We start from the raw sequence: 22,430 nt of genomic DNA, 5'->3' as shown, positions 1-22,430 counted from the left end.
GCCATCTTACCACAGGGTGCTCGCTCACTCATAACATGGTGCATGTCACTACTGGAGAGACCCGCTCAATCTTAAGCACGGCTTAGCGGGTCTGGAAGTGAAGGACATGGCAGCGTGTGATATGGGCGATTCTCCCATCATTGAGCCCTTGATTGCCAGACACCTTAACCCCTCGCAGGGAGGATTACTGGCCCCCCCTAAGCCAGCTCTCCTCAATAAGATGGACCGCTTCTCAGCTTCTGTCTTCCAGGCCTCGGCCCTCGCGGTTCGGGCTCTTAATGTTTCCTCCCTCCTCTCGGTCTACCAGGCGGAGCTGCTGGAGGATATGAGCTCGCATCTGGAGAAAGGCGTGCAATCTCCGACGCTGTGGAAGGAGATCGTCACCGTCAACGATCTGGTCCTTCGCAACGCCCGCTAGGCCGTCCAAGCCGGTGGACGTTCTATGGCCTTATCCGTCGTGGGGGAACACGCCCTCTGGCTCAATCTCTCTGTTCTGCCCGACACTAGAAACGGCGCATAGCAGGAGTGCCAGTGGAACCTGGCCAGGCTCTTTTCGGCCCTGCTGTTGCCCTTATGCAACAGCGGTGCAATGACAAGGAGGAGGAGGATGAGGCATTTAAACTGTGCCTGCCTAGAAAGGCCACTCCCGCTCAGGCCCCGGCCACAGTACGGCCGTACCACAATACGGCCAGACCCAAGGCTCGCAGCAGGCCACCCAGCCAGCAGCCCAACCATCCTCCTAAGCCCTGGGGTAACAACTCTACCCCATCGGACAGGAAGAGGAAGAGGCATACCTGATGCTCAGCCCCAGGGACTTCTCTGTCCAGGTTTTCGGGCGGCCAGCCCATAGGTTAGTGGTTAGTGTGGTTAGTGTGCCCCCCCCCCCCCCCCCCCTCCCTTACCCAAAAAGAGGAAGTTCTCAACTTGAGGGCCCCTTCTCCCTCGTTTGGGTCCCGAACCTCAATTCAACACGGACTTGTCACAAGTTCAAGTGTGGTCCATACAAAATTTCCCCTCCCAGCTTCTAGTTTCAGAACTAGGGGGAAATTCACTGCCAAAAAGTGCCCCAACACTGTTGAAAAGTGCTCAACCACAGTCTCTTCACAGTTTGCACAAACAACCTCTCACACATTCAATAAAGGTTCATATCCCTGTGTGTGTTTCAAAAATAAAAAACAACAGAATTATCTAACACTGTGAGCGGAAGCTATGCCCCGTGCTGTTGTTCCTCAGAAATCCTACATGTCGCCCCTAAGTTGTCCACTAGATGGCGCCATTGTATCACAAATGAACAATCCGCTTGTATTGCCAGCCCTAAGCAATTCTCCGGTGAGTGTGGGCTCCCTCATGTCACACGTGACAGCCTGGCAGTCTGTGTCGCCCCCAGATTGGGTGATGCGCACCACAATGAAGGGCTACAGGCTTCAGTTTGCCAGAAAACCTCCACGTTTCAACGGAGTTATCTTTTCTCACACAGAAGAGAGCTTCTTCGTTTCGCCTTTCAAGGCATATGTTACGAGTTCACAGTGCTTCCGTTTGGCCTAGCTCTCAGCCCGAGAACATTTTGTCTGTGTGTGGAGGCAGGGTTAGCCAAAAATAGCGGGGCTCAAAATCCTGACTTACATAGACGATTGGCTTATTATAGCCGATTCGAGAGAAATCGTCATGCAAAACACTGCCTGTGTACTTGCTAGGGCTTGCATAGACTAGTCGAGTAGTCGATAGATCGACTACTTCAACCACTATTCGACGCTGTCGGAAACAATCGACTACTCGAGCGTCCATTAACCATAAATGAATTAAAAATGTCGAACGTCACCAACAGACACCACGCGTCAGATGTGTGGAAGTATTTCATCAAGGATGACAAAAATATTGTAATTGGCCAACTCTGCAAGAGGCCGTTCACATATTGCGTCTAAAAACGTGTGGAAAGCGCGCGTGGCCGTGCCGCTGTCTCCTACAAGCGCTTGCGCTCCCGCGGCGTCTGTCGTCGCTATGCAACCAAACTGCGCTCTCCATGATGACGACGAGGAAGTATCATTCAGCAAAGGATTCATTTATTTCTAGCCCTTGCATTAGCTTTACTACTAGATATATTTCTGGAGATGAGAAGGAAAAACCCGCCTGGAAAAACTAGCGCACCATGTTTCTTTGCGCGCTCGCCGCGCGCCTACATTTGAAATAACGACCTTGAGCGTGGAAAAGACGCGATATGTGAACGGCCCCTAGAAGCAGACGTCTGAAATGAAAGGCAAGAACGGCTATTTATTTGGCTTTAGACTTGTACATGAAAATTTAAAAATGAAATGTCATAATTATAATGTTTTGAGAGTTTACTTATGTAATTGTTGCATTAGGCTATGAATTAATAAATGTTTATTGATAAGATCTAGCTATTTCATTTACAGTAGCATGAACGACGAGTAGTCGAGTAACTCGAGTATTGTTTTGATAAGAAATCGACTAGCAGAAATCAGTAGTCGTGCAACCCCTAGTACTTGCGCACATCACAGCGCTCGGCTTCAGAGTGAATGTGAGCAAGAGCAATTTCACTCCCACGCAGAGAGTAATTTTTCTGGGCCTGGAGCTGAATTCGGGTAAAATGCGCACGCGTCTGTCACAAGAGCGCATTCTCTCCTTAATGAATTGCCTCACACAATTCAGAGAAGGAGCGAGAGTACATTATCGCGCATGTCTCAGGTTACATGGTCTTATGGCGGCGGCTATTCATGTCCTGCCTTTGGGCCTTCTGAGAATGAGGGCGTTCATGAAGTGGGTTTTTATCTCTTCACCTCAGCCCTTTACGCGATCTCCGCCGCTCTGTCAAAGTGATGCGCACGTGCACAATAGCGCTGCGCCACTGGAGGAATGCAGAGTTTTATGCGCATGGGACCCCTCTCAGGGCGATTATGCTGCGGAAAGCAGTAGTGACAGATGCATCCTTAACAGGATAGGGAGCCACGCAAGAGGGCAGAACAGTGAATGGTGTGTGGCCAAGCACACTTCACTCAGCCCATATAAATTATTTAGAGCTCCTCACGGTGTGGAAGGCTCTGAATTACTTTCTGCCCCACTTGCAGGGCCAACATGTGCTGGTGCGCTGCGACAACACAACAGCCGTAGCATATATCAACCGCCAGGGGGGATGCGCTCCTCCAAGCTGCATGCTCTCGCTCTCAAGCTGTTAGTATGGAGCAGGCGGCACTTTCTGTCGTTACGGGCAACGCATTTCCTGGGCATACTGAACAGGGGCGCAGACCTCTTGTCAAGGGGAAACCCTCTCTACGGGGACTGGCGCCTCCATCCTCAGATAGTGGGTCTACTGTGGAGGAGGTTAGGCCAGGCAACCATAGATCTCTTCGCCTCGCGCCAAAATGCCCATTGTCCTATGTTCTTCTCGCTACGGGACGAGGACGTCCCACTCGGCGTGGATGCACTGGCACATCCGTGGCCGAACGTGCTGCTCTACGCATTTCCTCCCCTTTGCCTCATAACGCCGTCTCTGGCCAGGGTGAGGGAGCAGAGCTTGACCATGATTCTGATAGCTCCCAGGTAGCCCAAGGCACCGTGGCTCTCAGAGATTATCCTTTTGCTGTATCCCCAGCCGTGGTCCCTCCCACTTCGCACGGACCTGCTATCCCAGGCGAACGGGGAAATTTACCACCCGCACCCAGACAGGGTGGCCCTCTGGGCCTGGCCCGTGAGAGGGCCAACTTAAACGTGTTGGGGCTCCCCCCACGTGTTGTGGCCACTATTCAGGGTGCCAGGGCATCTTCGACACGGCCCCTTTACGACTGTAAGTGGCGGGTGTTTGAAGAGTGGTGTGAAGGGTGATGATTAACTTCATATCTGTGCTCTACCACTGACATTTTATGCTTTTTGCAGGATCTTATGGATAAGGGAAGATCTTTTTCCACTATTAAGGTCTATTTAGCGGCTATCGCTGCATGTCATGTGGGATTTGACAGCTCTACGATGGGGCAACACCCCCTTATTCGTAGGTTTATGAAGGGCGCACGCCGCTCTCTTCCGGTACCCAGGAGAGTAGTTCCTGAGTGGGACCTCTCCATGGTGCTGGAAGCGATGGTTTATCAGCCTTTTGAGCCCCTGGGAAGCATTTCCCTTAAGACATTGTCTTTAAAGACAGCTCTGCTCCTGGCCCTGGCATCTGCCAAGCGCGTCAGTGATCTGCATGCACTCTCTTTTCATCCCTCGTGCACTAAATTCTCTCTCAGTGGAGATAAAGTTTTTCTCAGGCCCAACCCAGCCTTTATGCCAAAATGCTTCCTGGCATTCACATGTGAGGTGATTGAGCTTTCCGCGTTTCACCCAGCTCCTTTCTCCTCCACGGAAGAGCAGAGGTTGAACACGTTGTGCCCTGTACGTGCCCTGCGGGCGTACTTGGACAGGACCAGCTCGTTTAGAAAAAGCGACCCGCTTTTCATCTCTTGGGGCCCCCCTTACTCAGGGAACCCCATTTCTAAACAACGCCTTTCTCATTGGCTTGTGGAAGCTATATCGTTGGCATATGAGTCTAAGGGAGTGCAGCCTCCAGAGGGCATCAGAGCTCACTCCACTAGGGGCATGGCTGCCTCTTGGGCTCTATTTAAGGGAGTCTCTTTGCAGGACATATGTGCCTCTCCCCATACATTTGTCAGATACTACCGGCTCGATGTCACGAGAACCCCGGTAGCTCATTTTGTTCTGGGTGTGGGCTCTTTGTAGCTTCGTGCTCTTAGGATAGTGTCTAATCTGACACTATCAGGTGAAGATCTGAGATCTGGGTTATAGTTGTCACTACTGTGACTGAAGGGAAATGTACCTTTACCAGGGAAGTGGGTAAATCTGAAATCCCCTAGACAGATTTCTACCTTGTGAGCCACAATATTCTACCTGGTGGGAAGGCTACATCAGTTTTATTGTTTTTCTGTGGTTGGCATCTAGCTTATTGGTGCATTACCACCAGCTTCTGCTCTTCATCGTGATCAGATAATAGGTTTACAGTCCATTTTCCTTACCCTCTCCCACTAATACACACTGTAAAAAAATTCTAACCCTCCCAAATCAAAAATTTCAAGTGACCGATAACATCTAAATTTTTCAATTGGCCCAAGTGAAAATCTGTAAATTTAATTTGATCATTTACAGAATTTCACTTGGGCCAACTGAAAAATTTAGATGTTATCGGTCACTTGAAATTTTTGATTTGGGAGGGTTAGAATTTTTTTACAGTTCATTCACACACACACACACACACACACACACACACACACACACACACACACACACACACACACACACACACACACACACACTTTCCCCACTTCCTTACACTATATTTAATTCAAGGAGCCGTGACTGCTTCCGTTGGCTTGCTTTATCACAAAGAAAGTGGATTCAGCATATTTGTCAAATAAACATAGAGCACTTTTCAATCAATCGTGTGAGCCTTAGAAAAAATGAACACTATAAGTCTATATTAATATAAGAATAAAGTGGGTTCTATATTTTTTATAATGTTTTATTTTGATAAACATGAAATAATATATTATTTTTACACAGCTATAATTTTTACTGCTATAAAAATAGATTTATGAGCATTAGCATAAGTAAAGTTAGCCTATATTTATTATTATTGTTGTTATTATTTAAATACACTTTCGTACAAATGCAAGTACAACATTTATGCCATTATGCATACAACAGTACAATTGTACAGTACAAATACAATACAATACATTAAAAAAAGAAAAACAACTATAGAAAAAATAAAAGAAACAATGTTAAATAATCACGTGATATAATAATATAAATCAATAAAGGTGCAATCAGGTATAAAGAAATCAAACAAATACTTTTTAAAGCTCAAAAGCCTTTTTTTAACCAAATAGAAACAAGTATTTACCTTTACTGATCATCACATTAATCATAATAACAAATTAATTTAAACAAACAACAGGGGGAAAACTGTTCCAAACCTTTGAATTGTTACATATGATCATTGTGTTTTCATGTGATCATGTTTCTGAAGAAATCAGACCACAGGTTTCAGTCTGACTCAGACATCGAGCTGTTAGTGTCTCACCTCAGTATGACCGGCAATGAGAGATGGGAGATGATTTTACCTGTCTTATCATTCACTACAACTAAATGATTGTGGGTCATTTTAAAGTCCATGATATTTATTTTACCTCAAATTCTAAGAAAGATATACCCAATATTGCACTCTTATACTTGTACATATCAGCCAGGCAATTATGCCTTTCAGTATTAATCAATGTTAAATTATCAAAAAGAAGAATTGTTTTCTATATAAGTACATTTAAAGTCTCAATAAGAGCCAGATGAATGTTTATATGTAAATGCAGTTCATGTGTGTGCATTAGAAGGGTTAAGCTCTGTCGATTCACACCAGCTTGACTGTTTCCAGCGGATATAGTCTTATTACATCAGACACTGAACTACTGAAGAAAATGCTTCACGTGTTTCTTTTCTTTTGTTTGTGCAGGAGGCATCTTGGTAAGTTAAAAATAGCATATTTACCGCTTAATTTCTTTCTGTTTCAGAACACTATCTATTTCTACTGTTCATATTTACTTTTCTTCCCAAATCAATCAAATCAAACTGATTGACTGCAGAATTAAACTCGGCACTCTACAGTTGATAACTTTAAATATAAAGATCACACTTATCTGTCTGTTCATACATATTTTAAGTCTTTACTGCTGTTCTTGAATTCACCTTGGATTTCAGACTTTCTAAACAAAAAAAGAACCCTGATCTGGGATTAAAACATTTTTGTGTTCTACAGGTGTGTTCAGTTCTGAGACAAATGAAATACAGTCAGTGATGGAGGGAGATTCTGTCACTTTACAAACTAATGTTACTGAAATACATGGAGATAAAGACATACTGTGGTCTTTTGGAGCTGAATAGTCTCTCATAGCTAAAATCAATAGAGACATAACATTTCCTCCACATATGATGTTCCTGATAGGAGATTCAGAGACAGACTGAAGCTGGACGATCAAACTGGATCTCTGACCATCACAAACACCAGAACTGAACATACTGGAGTTTATCAACTAGATATAAGTGGAGCAAAACTGACATTAAAAACATTCAGTGTTTTTGTCTATGGTGAGACGTCATACTGTATGTCCAAAACGTTCATATATTCTTCTTGTTACTGCAACTAATTTATAAAATGATTTCAGTGTGGGATGACAAACACACTTTATTAGATTTATCCTTATTGCTTATATTCTCTGATGTTTTCCAGCTCCTCTGCCTGTTCCTGTCATCAGTATAAACTGTTCATCATCATCATCATCATCATCATCATCAAATTGTTCATTGGTGTGTTCATCAGTGTTGAATGTGAGTGATGCGACTCTCTCCTGGTACGCAGGAATCAGTGTATTGTCCAGCATCAGTGTGTGTGATCTCAGCATCAGTCTCTCTCTACCTCTGGAGGTGGAATATCAGGATAAAAACACCTACAGCTGTGTGCTGAACAATCCCATCAGCAACCAGACCACACATCTGGACATCAACACACTCTGTCACACATGTGCAGGTACCACAGCACTGATGATATATGTGTGTGTTTACTGACCTGATCTCTGTCTTCTGTTGTAGATCAGACTGACGCATTCACTTCTTTCTTCATCATTACAGAGCCAGACACACTCTCTCCTTCAGTTTCTCCAGTCTCAGTGTCTCTGATAGTGTTGATCTCTGCTGGATCTCTGATGATTGTTGCAGGATTCGGGATATTCTGGATCTGCAGGAAACAGAAAAACTGACCAAGAAGGCAAGTGTTTACTGCTTATAGGAGAGAATTATAAATATTTAGTGTAGTACTGAGTTTGACCATTTATGTGAATTACACTTAATTTGCAATATATATGTGTATATCTAAGACACTAGATGGCGCTACATACACACATAACCTGTTTAGGGAACTACCTTAGAAGCAAGTTAGGAGACAGTTTTGGCAATTTTATCTGACATTAATCACATACATTAACACTTTAACTTTTTGAATACAAAGATTTAGTTAAATTTCAGTTTTGTTTTTAATGCCTATTTTTATGGTTATAGTTGTTGTTGATGATGATGATGATGATGATGAAACAGTGCAGACTCGTGATGAAGAGATCACTTACGCTGATCCGACATTCTACAAACGTAATGCACGTAAACTGGTAAGTTAATTTTTATTTCTCTGTCTTATTGTGTGCATGAGTGCAGGTGTGTGTGCTTTATATGATGATCTGACACACAAATACGATTAAGATGAGTTTTTATTCTTCTGCTCTGATGGGTTGAGTAGATCAGTGGTTCTCAGCTTATGGGTTGTGACCCAAAAAAATAGGTAGTAGATCTGTTATGATAGCAGACAGCAGGGGATGAAAAAACCTAGATGACAACTCAAGTATTAACCATATCATGCATAGTTAGCTAAATAAATGGACGTTTAAAATGGAAGAGGATGTTGATTCCAATAGTTTGTGTGTCCAATCAAACTGAATAATATTTGGGACAATTTCATTCCTGCAGTTCTTTCCTTTATCCAATAATAAAAATATTTGCCACAGTGTTTGTTTTAGCCTGGTAAATCACACTTGCTGTTATGCATCTGAATTCCTTTCATTTGAAACATTTATTAATTTTCTTTTTGTATCTTGTTTAATGTTTTTTGTTACAGACAGCTTCAGAGGAGAATCACGTGGACTATGCGTCTGTCTGCACGAGAGTAGTCTATAGTCCCATTCACTAGTGAGCACCTCTGAGTATTTGGTTTCAGTTTGTGAACTCTGATCTTTACAAGTTGTGGACAAGTTCTGGGGTTGTTGAGAATCCATGTATCTGAGCACAAATTATGGAAAAGCTCTAAACTTCACAACATCCCTACTGGGACCAGCTCAGTTTGAGAGTCTGAAACCTGTGGTCTGATGCTCTTAAATATATACGTGTGGTTTGATCAGTTGCTTAAACAAAAAGTGTGTGCATAAGAGTGCCTATAAATAAACATGTGGTTGATGTGCATTTGAGAGGGCATGATAGAGGTGTGAAAACAGCGTGCAGTTGAAGGGCTAATGCCAACATGAAACTAACAGTTTACTTGCATGCAATAGCGACTCCATGCATTACAATGCCTTCGCAACATATGCTTGCTTGCATCACTTCTGTGTTTGGCTTTTGAAACTTTTGTTAAATTAGAATCACTAATAAAATAACTTTTAAAGATCAACTAAAGGAACAAGGCAGTACATTTAAATATTTAGTGCATTCCTGGAAAAGAAAGAGTCAGCACCATGGCAATTTTATACATTTTATTTTTGAGGATGTTTAGATTTTTTGAGGAAAAAACAAGACACAATTACAAAAAAAACAAAAAAACAAGACAAAACAGGAATTTGAATAGCATATACAAAATCAATGTACAATGAGTGAAGGTACAATAACACATGACTGACTTTGTAATCAAATACTTTGTAATCAACAAGCAGACTTTCCTATTAGGCTATATGTGCTTCCCACCTGCTACAAGTACGGGCATGACCTAGCTTAGGGTGCATTTACACAACAACGATGTACTAAAAACTGAATTTTTGGGAATTTTTTTTTTTTTCATTTGCTTTTTCCATGTACAGATGACAGCGTTGTCAAAATAACCAGATCCGCAAAAAACGCCTTTAACCCTGCATTATTCACATCAGGCCAGTAGTTGGCGACATCACAGGCCAGTAGTTGGCGACATCACTTTGTAAAGGAATACTTCACATCTTCAGACTGAACACGTAATACGCATGTGCCTGACGTCACTGTTTTCACTAATTTGCGTTTTCTTTGTTTATAACGGTATTGTTTTTGAAAACACTTTGAAAACAGTTTTCAAAAGTTTGCAGTTTCAGGCCTCCGAAACACCATTGTTATGTAAATGAATGGCCAAAATGCATAAAACGTTTTACGTTTTAGTTGAAGACGGTGTCTTGTAAATGACCCTTAGTGAGGGGGCGCTTTCGAAACGTTGCTTCGTGATGCTTCTGAAAGTGAAACAGGTCAGTTTAGCTCAAAGAGAATTGTTCATTTTATAGGGAATTTTGAAAGAGTCACGGACGAACAAATGAATCGTCCAGCTCTCAATTAAACAGGCCGTATAACTATCAACTCTGCAGCGGATATTAATATCCAAAATATAGTGAAAATACTAAGGTTATAAGATCAGCAGTTTAAGACGTTAATTTCATAAGCACATAACACAAGACACTTCTTCCTGACTTTACTTTACTTACTGACTTACTTTACAAATGTACTTTCAAGTTAACTTTCAGTTCAATGAACGCTTCAGCTCATGCATAACAAACTCATGAAGAATCTCTGTATTCTACACACATCCAGGACTCTTGTTCAGCACCAAAGCCAATGCAAATAACAGTTTTATCAATCTTTAGATGCGTCTCTGAGTTTGACCTCTTTTAAGAAGGTGATTTTGAATCTCATAGGTTGTGGTTAACATTGTCCATTCTTTTTTCTTCTCTCTCTTTTCCTTTGATTTTCTTCATTCTATATAAGCTCTGCTTAGTTTAGTTTTATAGTTTCATTTATTAAACCCTTTATATCCGCACTTGATTGTCTCTATGTTTGCAGTTCACAGATCAGTCACTTAAACGTTCGATCTTGCTACAAGCTTTTGTACTGTTCGTACAACATAGAGTTTACAACATAGAGAAAGTTATCCTTTTTGGCCAGGAGTATAATAATCAATAAAGCCAATAATCTTTCAACTCACCCTGTTGTCAATAATTGTATCCCTTAAAACTAGCTTTAATCACCAAAATTAAATATTAAATATAACCCGCTGTAATTATATATGTTGCTTATATAATAATTTTATATAGGCCTATATATTTCCCCTTTGAGCTAATGAGCTTCATGCCATTTCCATTCTCTTTACTAACATGCTATTTCCATTCTCTTTAAACTAATAATATTTGCACCAGTGTAGTACATTTTAAAACTGCATACAATAAAAACATTCATTGCAGCCTATATGATTATATTTATTAAAATCATAAATGGATGCTGTTATTGGGACCTTACAATAAATAATTGTAAGGTCCAGGGAGGAAGCCACAGTAATATATTTTTATATATACGGACTATACTTTGAAAAGATGTGTTCGGCTTTATCTATACTGTATTCATGTCAAAAATGAAGTAACTTTGGACTTATATGAGCTCCACGCATCGCGGTCGATGTGCCACCCTGTCGGATCACTGCAAGGACACCACCTCAAATTTGAGTAATGAGCCTATATTATAAATATCTGTTGGATGAAATATAGCCGCGGATGCATGATGCCTATTTTAGTGAAAACATAGATAGTTAATCAAAACTGACTGTATATATGAAATTAATGTATACTCATATGACTCTGTATGAAAAAGCCTACTTTAAAAATTTAAGTTTTATTATTTTTTTGAAAATCATATTTTGCCAAGATTTTCCTGCCATGATCAACTTTTGTGGCCGGCCATCTATCAATCAAATATTTTTTTTTTTATTTAAAGGAATTTTAGTTGCAGTTACAGCTTCTGGCCACTGTGTGGAAGCCTATGGAGTGAGGCAGTAGTGTGTCCACTTTAATGGCTCATGTGCAGTTACACTGAAACCTGTGAATTTAAAAGAAAAGGACTATTGAAAAGCTGTCCACTGTACTGTAGTAGCCAACATGCATAACATGACTAGAATAACTTCCACAGTCAGTTAAATCTAGGACAATATCACTAAGCTTCACACTAAACTAAGCTTTGGAGGATCCAAAATAGCCGGGGTCCATCCATGGCGCATGAACATATTGCAAATGCTTACATCACTTTGCACATGACACTGTTTATAAGCTAAATGGTTGAAACAGAATTACACATACATTAAATAAAACTCTTCATCTGTCCAATTAATATTAATTGAGGAAGACAAGACGTTCTCTTTTTGGGTACGTTTTCTACACCATTCACCTGTAAGAAGAAAACAGATTCATAGAAGGTAAAGGAAATGAACAGGATTGATATTTCAGCTAAACACACACACACACACACACACACACACACACACACACACACACTGTCATGCCTAGGTTGCAAACGGCAAAGGGGATACAAGATGATTTATTCCAAACACGATTATAATCCAAGATGCGAAACAGTATGTGTGAGACACAAACAGTGTGCACTAACCACAAACAATAACCGATAATGAACATTGAGCAAGGAGGAACTTAAATACACAGATGAACAATGGAGACAACAGCTGAAGACGATGAGTGAAGACGATGATGATAGCTGGCAGGTGCGGGTAATGGTGAAGGAAGTGCAGGTGTGGGCCAAGGAGGATGCTGGAAAATGTAGTGCAGACTAACAGATGACATTGGCGATGATAGTGACAGTAACAATGACAGTGACAGTGACAGTTAGCTGGTGACTGTGACACACACACACACACACACACACACACACACACAATACTCTTCATGATGATTTCACTGACCATTATATGGTAACTTGCATATTACGTACTGCTGTAATATGTCATGCGGCGCCGCGTTATCGGCCAGGCAGAACAATCCTTCCATCCACCATAGATAATTTCTCAAATTGCTTATCTAATCTGTCTCAGCTGCTGCCTGAACCCAAACAAACAGATGAATTAGAAGAACTAACTAGCACTATGAGCACCATTCTCTCTGGAACACTGGATATTGTTGCACCCATTAGATTAAAAAAGGTTAGAGAGAAAATTAAAGCACCATGGTACAACAATACTACGCATGTTCTAAAGAGAGAAACCCGTATTTTAGAGCATAAATGGAAACAAACTAATTTTTTTAAAGGTCTTTAGAATCGTGTGGAAAGACAGTGGGCCCTATCTTGCACCCAGCGCAATTGACTTTGTACACCGACGCATGTTTCATTCCTATTTTGCAACCGCGCAAAGCGCGCTTTTCCCTCCTCAGAAGCACGTTGCTAAACTAGGGAATGAACTTGCGCTCCCTGGGCGGTTCAGCGCAAAAAAGGAGGCGTGTTCCGGCGCAAACAATCCCTGGTGCTATTTTACTGTTCCATAAAACAATTGCGCCACTGGCCAGAAAAAACCTAGTCTAAAGTCAGTGGCGCGTTGCGCGTTGTTCATTATGCTATGTTAAGGGCGCATGCTTGACCATAATGTATAGCGTGCACAACGCGCATACACTTTGATTCTCTAATCTACACAGAAGCAGCAGTTTTCATTTTTGCAAATCATATTATTACAAACGATAGATAGATATATAGATAGATAGATAGATAGATAGATAGATAGATAGATAGATAGATAGATAGTTTATTATAAAAGCATACACCTAGCTTACACATTTACCCACAATGATATCTATGAAAAATTTCAGTCAGGATTCAGACCGCATCATAGCACAGAAACTGCGCTCGTTAAAATTACAAATGATTTACTTCTAGCTTCTGACCAAGGCTTTATCTCAATACTAGTTTTACTCGATCTTAGTGCTGCGTTCGACACTATAGATCAGTGGTTCCCAATCCTGGTCCTGGGGACCCACAGCTCTGCACAGTTTGTATGTCTCCCTCATTTAACACACCTGATTCAGATCATCATCTCGTTAGGAAAGAGCTCTATGAACTGAACTGGGTGTGTCAGATAAAGGAGACATATAAAATGTGCAGAGCTGTGGGTCCCCAGGACCAGGATTGGGAACCACTGCTATAGATCACAAAATACTCTTAGACCGACTACAAAACTACACTGGTGTTCAGGGACAGGCATTAAACTGGTTTAGATCGTACTTATCGGACCGTTACCATTTTGTCTGCGTAAATGGGGAAAAATCGAAGATAACGTCAGTAAACTATGGTGTACCGCAAGGATCTGTGTTAGGCCCTCTGCTATTCTCAATATATATGCTACCACTTGGTAATATTATAAGAAAACATGGAATTAATTTCCACTGTTATGCTGATGACACTCAATTATATATTTCATCACGACCAGATGATGATAACAATAAATTATCTAAATTAACAGAGTGTGTTAAAGATATAAAATACTGGATGACGTGTAATTTTCTGCTATTAAATTCAGATAAAACGGAGGTATTACTTATTAGTCCAAAAAACTGCACACAAAACCTCTTACAATACAACTTTAATTTTGAAGGATGTCCTGTTACTTTATCCTCTACAGTAAAAGACCTGGGTGTTATATTAGACCGCAACTTGTCTTTTGAAAATCATATTTCATATGTTACAAGAACAGCCTTTTTCCACCTTAGAAACATTGCTAAGCTACGTAATATGCTATCTGTTTCTGATGCAGAAAAGTTAGTTCATGCATTCATGACCTCGAGACTAGATTACTGTAATGCTTTATTAGCAGGTTGTCCTGCATCCTCAATAAACAAGCTACAGTTAGTCCAAAATGCCGCCGCTAGAGTTCTTACTAGATCAAGAAAATACGATCATATAACACCAATTCTGTCGTCTCTACATTGGTTACCTATAAAGTTCCGTATCAATTACAAAGTATTACTACTGACCTATAAAGCCCTAAATGGTTTAGCTCCCGTGTATTTAACGGAACTTCTATCGCCCTATAATCCATCACGCTCTTTAAGATCACTAAATTCGAGGCTTCTGGTCATTCCTAGGATATCTAAGTCCACTAAAGGAGGGAGGGCGTTTTCACACTTAGCTCCTAAACTCTGGAATGGCCTTCCTGATATTGTTCGAGGCTCAGACTCGCTGTCCCAGTTTAAAACTAGATTAAAGACGCATCTCTTTAGCCAAGCATTCACATAATACTTACCTTTTATACTACAGTTGAATCAGATTGAATGCATTAATATTGCGAACAGCAGCTACGCTAATGATTTCCCATATGCTTTTCTGTTGTTATCTCGGGACGCTAGTCCCGAGGTAAATACAGATCGTCAGCTCCAGTTTGTATCCAGCCTCTCATGGAAACTACAGATTCTCCAACACCCGTGCAGAGACGACTCGGCGCCTGTGAAGAGACGACTCGACGCTGGCGATATGTTTATGCCCTAAATCAATACATGATTAACTAACTGTATTTCTCTATGTATATTTCTGAAATGCACTTTCTGTAAAGCTGCTTTGAAACAATATGTATTGTGAAAAGCGCTATACAAATAAATTTGAATTGAATTGAATTGAACATTATTATATGCCTGTTTAACCAAAGCTAATTTGGGTGTGTTTCTCCATCCCCAATGTTACTTCTCTCTCTTTTACGGCTGTGACGAGAGTGTTGCTCTCCTCGGCTGTGAACCGCTCCTGGCGCGCGCCTGGCAAATCCGCCGTTATAATAGCAATACGCCAACGAAAAAGCGCGTCTGCTCTTAAAGGGAATGTGAGATGATGCTCTGATACGCCCAAACCACACCTATGAATAATGAAGCTACTTCAGACCAACCCCTTTTAGATTTGCGCCGGGCGCAAGAGTCATTTATCCCGCCGGGAAAATAGCAACAGCACCAAGACCCGCCCACAAAGTTACTTGCGCTTTGCGCTTTGACACTTGCGTTTCAGATCGTTAAAATAGGGCCCAGTATGTCACGTTATAAAAAGGCCCTAAAAGCCGCCAGGGCTGAGCACCTCCGCAAACTAATAGAAAATAACCAAAATAATCCAAGGTTTTTATTTAACACCGTGGCTAGACTAACAAATAAACAGACATCACCCGAACAAAATATCCCGTTACAGTTTAGTAATAATGATTTCATGAACTTCTTCACTGAGAAAATAGAAAACATTAGAACCACAATTGTAAATGTTCAATCTTCAATCGCGCCTGTCACATTCTGGGTTTTGTTTCATTGTCATGTTTCTGTCTCTTTCATGTGATCCCTGTTCTTGTCATGTGATCCTGCCATGTGTTCCATGTTGTCATTTGTTTAAATGTTCACAGGTGTCCCTTGTCTCGTCGTTAGTCCTGTGTATTTAAGCCCTGTGTTTCAGTCTATTCCTTGTCTGTCGTTAACTTTGTATGTTGGTTGTTCTGATCCTGAGTCCTGTTTCCTGAGTCTGTATTTGGGAAGTTTAGAGTTTGTTGAAATAAAAGACTATTGCTGCATTTGGATCCTCCATTCTTCCCTGCTTCAACCTGCATCGTTACAGCGCCATATTATTCAGCCTCAATTATCACCCCGCAAGAACAATTACAGTGCTTTACAGCTATAGAACAAAAAGAGTTAAATAAACTTATCATTTCATCTAAAACAACAACATGTTTATTAGATCCTATACCAACTAAACTATTGAAAGAAGTGTTACCTATAGTGGAAGAGCCTCTCCTCAATATTATTAACTCGTCTTTATCTTTAGGTTATGTTCCAAGAACATTTAAACTGACAGTTATAAAACCTCTCATTAAGAAACCACAATTAGATCATAATAATCTTGCAAATTATAGACCCATTTCAAATCTTCCATTTATGTCTAAAATACTAGAAAAAGTTGTGTCCGCTCAACTGGGCTCTTTCTTGCAAGAAAATGACATCTATGAAAAGTTTCAGTCTGGATTCAGGCCGCACCATAGCACAGAAACTGCGCTCGTTAAAATCACAAATGATTTACTTTTAGCTTCTGACCAAGGCTGTATCTCAATACTAGTTTTACTTGATCTTAGTGCTGCGTTCGATACTATAGATCATACAATACTCTTAGATCGACTACAAAATTATACTGGTGTTCAAAGACAAGCATTAAGCTGGTTCAGATCATACTTATCTGACCGCTACCATTTTGTCTATTTGAATGGAGAAAAATCGATCATAACTCCAGTAAACTATGGAGTGCCGCAGGGATCCGTGTTGGGCCCTCTGTTATTCTCAATGTATATGATGCCACTTGGAAATATTATAAGGAAACATGGAATTAGTTTCCATTGTTATGCTGATGACACTCAAATCTATATTTCATCACGGCCAGATGAAAACGCTAAATTATCCAAATTGACAGAGTGTGTTAAAGATATAAAAGATTGGATGACGCGTAATTTTCTTTTATTAAATCCAGACAAGACAGAGGTACTACTTATCGGTTCAAAAAACCACCCACAAAACCTCTTACAATACAACTTTAACATCGTAGGGTGTCCTGTTACTTTATCCTCTACAGTAAAAGACCTGGGTGTTATATTAGACCGCAACTTGTCTTTTGAAAATCATATTTCATATGTTACAAAAACAGCCCTTTTCCACCTTAGAAACATTGCTAAGCTACATAATATCCTATCAGTTTCTGATGCAGAAAAGTTAGTTCATGCATTCATGACCTCGAGATTAGATTACTGTAATGCTTTATTAGCTGGTTGTCCTGCATCCTCAATTAACAAGCTACAGTTAGTCCAAAATGCCGCCGCTAGAGTTCTTACTAGATCAAGAAAATATGATCATATAACACCGATTTTATCACCACTGCATTGGTTACCTATAAAGTTCCGTATTATTTACAAGGTATTGCTACTGACTTATAAATCCCTAAACGGCTTAGCTCCAGTCTGTTTAACGGATCTTCTATCGCCCTATAATCCATCACGCTCTTTAAGATCAATAAATTCTAGGCTTTTGGTCATACCTAGGATATCCAGATCAACCAAAGGAGGGAGATCATTTTCACATTTAGCTCCAAAACTCTGGGATAGCCTTCCTGATACTGTTCGTTGCTCAGACTCGCTCTCCCAGTTTAAAACTAGATTAACGACACATCTTTTCGGCCAGGCATTCATATAATACTTTTAATCTTACAGTTCAAACTACAATCCGGCCTCTAGTTCATAAATGCCAGAGGAGAACTGGCCCCCGACTGAGCCTGGGTTCTCCCAAGGTTTTTTTTTTCTCCATTAGGTCACCTGATGGAGTTTTAGGACACCATTAGGTCACTTGATGGAGTTTTTCGGTTCCTTGCCACTGTTGCCTTTGGATTGCTCAGTTGGGGATATTTTATTTTATTTTATTTTATCAATCAATAAATTCCACTAGAAACAAACCTTGTTGTATTATTTTAATTTAATACTGTGAAGCTGCTTTGATACAATCTGTATTGTGAAAAGCGCTATACAAATATACTTGACTTGACTTGACTTGACTTGACAAAATACTCTTCAGTTTCAATCTGAAAAACTGAATCACATTGTCATCTTATGTACTAGCAATTCAACATGTTTGAATGCAGTGTCTGATGCTTTGTGATTAAATTACCCACAAACTATTCAATAAGGATTTAATTGTTTCTATAAAATGGCAAACAAAAATATAACTGCATCACGTGACTTTTTTTTGCATGTGATTTAAAACATGAAACTTTTAACTAAAATTTCAGTCATCTTCCCTAAACAACTTCACATCTAAAAAAGCAGCACAATCTTAAATAATCATTATACTGATGTGTGTGTAATGATGACTGAATGAAATGACATCACACATAAACACAGAAAACACACACACACACAAACAAAATAAATTCTCACCAGTTAAACCTGCAAGCACCAGCAGAACACCAACAACTCCTGGTACTATTAAATACATAATCCAATCTGTAATGAAAAAAATATATATAGTCATTAACTAGAGATTGACAATAATTTATTCTTATGCCTTTCCACCTTCATCAGTTGTGTGCTATTTATGGTACCGATAAATGGCGTCATCTGGTGCTCATGGGAAAACTGACCGATGTTTATGCATTGTTTATGTTAATAGATTTCAATTGTGATAAAAGTGTGTCTCTTGACATGCATGTCACAGTGATACAAATGATCTCAATTATACTTTAATTTTCAAAGCTCTCTTTTTCAGACAGGCCACAATGAAAACAAAATCATTGATAAACTTTAGACCTGCTCAGGGGAAAATGAACTGAATGACTGAATTTTACTCACTAGGGCCAGTCCCATCACTGATAATGCTGATGCTGCTCTGGCGGCGGATGATGCTGCTGTTGCTGAAGATCTCAAGATAATAAACTCCAGAGTCTGTGTTTCTGGTGTTTGTGATGGTCAGAGATCCAGTCTGATGATCCAGCTTCAGTCTGCCTCTGAATCTCTTTTTACACTGATCATCTGTACAGATCTTACTCAGATCTCCACTGATTTCAGCTAAACGACTGTCATTGAAATACCACGTCATCAAATCTTTGGGGTTTTTCACTACACCAGGATCTAAAGTGACAGATTCTCCCTCCTTCGCGGACTTTGTCTTATCCGTCTCTGCACCAGGAACATCTAAAACACAAATAAACATCTGGTATAATAGGATAGAGGCATCTTCTGTGGGATTCTGAAACCTCCTTTCTGCTCTCTCTCTCTCTGACATTTACATGTGATTGCTGCATTTGTCCCCTAGTGATTGTGATTGTCCCCCTAGTGGGGAGGAGAAGCAACATTTAACTTTTATTAACCATGGTGAAATAACTTATTTGAATGAATATAATGAGTGTATTACTATATCCACAAATGAAAAAAACAAACAAAGAAAAATATGGTAGGCAAAGCTGTGCCTTCACTAGCCTGCTAACTAACATTACAGTATTGATGTAGTGTTTACTGTTGCTTCTGTAAGTTCTTGCTTTTGTAAGACTGTTCTTAGGAAAATGATCAGTGATTTTGTGATCGATTACTGTTTGTATTACCATGGTTTTCCGACAAATATGATTAAATGGTGTATACCATCGAGTATATAATATATATATAACCACTCTGAAACTTCCTGTAAAATTTGTTTTTGCAAAGTCAGTCCATGAAATCCGGTCATCACAATCCTCTTGTTCGTAAACATTGTCAGGGTCTGAATTGGGCTCAAATTGTTTTAAAATTGACGCCATTGTTAATATTTACATCTGAGTAGAGCTTGTGGTTACGAAGGGGCGGGACATTTCTCGAACACACGCTGAGTGCTGCCAATCACAACACACTGGGCCAGCTAAACAATCAAAATTATATACATTTTGTATTTCGGAAGGAGGGGCTTCATCATAGACGACAAGACAGACTGGGAAGCTGTAAAATATGTGAAAAATAATGCACATTTTGAACAATCAAGGATGAAAAGATATTATAGTACACCCCAAAAACAAAATCAAGATTTCATAAAAGGGCATAAAAGGACCCCTTTAAAAAAGTATGTTTTCAAAAAATGAACCAAACTGCTTCAAAGTTCCCGTTTTCGCTATGGGTGTGTGTTATTAACTTTGTAGAACAAAACGTCAAAGTGTAGTCCACAAATGTCTGGGACGCAACTGTACACAGGCAAAGAGAATAAACAGCTCTGAAAGTAACTCATGTAAACACATTGTGATTATGCATGTCTTAAAACATTTGTTAAATGACTCACCATGGACAGTAACACTAAATATCTTTCCAATGATAGTGTTGCTGCTGAATATCTGTAGATGATAAACTCCAGAGTCTGTGTTTGTGATGTTTGTGATGGTCAGAGATCCAGTCTGATTATCCAGCTTCAGTCTGTCTCTGAATATCTCAGTATCTTCATTACACTGAACATCTGTACAGATCTTACTCTGATCTCCATTGATTTGAGCGATGCGGGTGTTATTAAAAAACCATTTAATCTTTTCTTGTTGGTTTGTTTCAACATCAGTGTGAAAAGTGACTGAATCTCCCTCCATCACTGACACTGACTCTCTGTCTGTCTTAACACCAAACACACCTGGAGAAGAAAAGAACAGATAATCATAAATCACTTTATAGTATAGGACACATACAACAAGCATGGTAAAATTTGATTTTCTGTAAATTTCTAAACAATCTAAACATTTTATTGGTAATAAGCATCAATTACGTCATGCTATATTACAGAAATTACATCACAAATAAACTCACAACTATGTACTATGACCACAGTATATAACAGCAAAGCAGTAAGAAACAAAATATTAAATTCACTCTCTTAAAAATAAAGGTTCCAAAAGGGTGTTTCTCTCTCCCAGCAGTGCGCTTTTAATAACTCTTAAAATGAAACACGCCCGTAGTTCTGTGTCATCTATTACAATCTATTACACGATTAGAGAGAGAGAGAGAGAGAGAGAGAGAGAGAGAGAGAGAGAGAGAGAGAGAGAGAGAGAGAGAGAGAGAGAGAGAGAGAGAGAGAGAGATTTCGGACCTGAGGACAGAGGACCGCGTAACCTGAATTAACAATTGGAGAATGACATGCGAAATACTTTGCGTCGATGACAGCGCACTGCGCATTTATAGCCAACGAATTTTGAACTGAAACCAAAAGCTGTCCTTAGCTGTATAACTAAGAAAATCCGTCACAATCTTCATTCGGTTTTATCGAGAATCACCAGACACAGATGCATGCTTACCAAGCTGTAAAAACCACAATAGGATGAAAATAAGAAAGTTCATCGCCTCCTCTGACACTGATGCAGATTCTGTGGAAACAAAAGTAGCCCATTTACCGTTCGTTGACTCCAAAACGAAAGTAACATAGTCAGACATAGGGAGGAGGACCCACAGCTCCTGATGAAAACCGAGAGCAATTTTAGTCCATATATATATATATATATATATATATATATATATATATATATAGTGCAAAAATCTCCAGTTATCTTCTTGATATCTTCTATGCTATCTAACATTTGTAAAAGCAGCCCTAATCTTGTGAAATATATACATAACACGTTAAAATACTCAGACATTAATAAAATGCTAATAATATATTACACATTTATCAATCATGATGAAATGTCCCGTTAGTGAAACATAAAATAAATAGGTAGCCTACTGAAAAAAAAAAAAAAAAAAAATCTTGCTGCAAATCTTGGTTTCCCTAGTGATTGGAGTAACAAAGCATTTCAAAGCTTTGAATCACCTGAACCAATTGCTTCGCAAAATGATTCACTGTTTCGAAGCGTTCGAAACACCACACGCTGGTGACCCCTGCTGGTCAAAACAGCGTAAATGCATCAAATGCAAACATGCATAGAAACAGCGGCAAAGGTCACATGGGTCACGACTCACATCTACTGACAAACACACAAAACAACCCGCATGAACAGAAGAGTGCGCGCTCACACAACGACAAGACTATACAGGAGTGTCAGGGCTCTGTCACAAAACCAAGAATAAACTACTAGACCAAAGTGACAGAACCCTGACACTAATATATAAGCTATATCTAACATTTCCTCATTACCTGAAGAACACAGACTTCAACACATCTGTAATTTTTAAAATATGATTTTTCTTTTACATGTGTAAAATTAATTTATTTCACTGTAAAGCTATAGAGGAAAGTCAGACTGTGTGACTGTGAGGTTCATAACAGCAGGACAGGAAAAAGCCCATCATCTACAAACTA

At 39.9% G+C, this 22,430-nt stretch overlaps 2 protein-coding genes across 3 annotated transcripts in view; one reads left to right on the top strand and one right to left on the bottom strand.

Annotated features, from left to right (window-relative positions):
* The window catches only part of LOC307169635 (SLAM family member 5-like), a gene marked incomplete at both ends in the record, with an annotated part of 281,304 nt that overhangs the window by 68,441 nt on the left and 190,433 nt on the right, over nucleotides 1-22,430 (top strand). The window lies entirely within an intron of this gene.
* LOC307169865 (uncharacterized protein) lies at nucleotides 9,335-21,559 on the bottom strand. 2 transcript variants are annotated; one of them, XM_079890742.1, is made up of 5 exons: nucleotides 21,430-21,559; nucleotides 20,436-20,771; nucleotides 18,986-19,327; nucleotides 18,575-18,640; nucleotides 9,335-12,033 (listed from the first exon to the last, which is right to left on the bottom strand). In XM_079890742.1, exons 1-5 carry the CDS (start codon nucleotides 21,470-21,472, stop codon nucleotides 11,936-11,938), a joined length of 885 nt encoding a protein of 294 aa, XP_079746868.1. In that variant the 5' UTR covers nucleotides 21,473-21,559; the 3' UTR covers nucleotides 9,335-11,935. The 2 variants fall into 2 exon arrangements, with proteins under 2 accessions (XP_079746868.1, XP_079746867.1); XM_079890741.1 differs by lacking the exon at nucleotides 9,335-12,033 and having other exon boundaries at nucleotides 18,092-18,640; nucleotides 21,430-21,539.

This window comes from Squalius cephalus (genome assembly GCF_949319135.1).
Source record: "Squalius cephalus genome assembly, chromosome: 13".
Taxonomy (NCBI): domain Eukaryota; kingdom Metazoa; phylum Chordata; class Actinopteri; order Cypriniformes; family Leuciscidae; genus Squalius; species Squalius cephalus.
The sequence above is the reverse complement of the archived record's forward strand: the minus strand, read 5'-3'. Positions and strand labels throughout refer to the sequence as shown.

Bases quoted from the DNA above. Each gene is read 5' to 3' on its own strand.
- LOC307169865 (XM_079890741.1), bottom strand. From the start codon at position 21,472: ATGAACTTTCTTATTTTCATCCTATTGTGGTTTTTACAGCTTG. The intron at 19,328-20,435 runs GTGAGTCATTTA...TTTGTGTTTTAG, and splicing joins ATTTAGTGTTACTGTCCATG to ATGTTCCTGGTGCAGAGACG. The intron at 18,641-18,985 runs GTGAGTAAAATT...TTTTCATTACAG, and splicing joins CAGTGATGGGACTGGCCCTA to ATTGGATTATGTATTTAATA.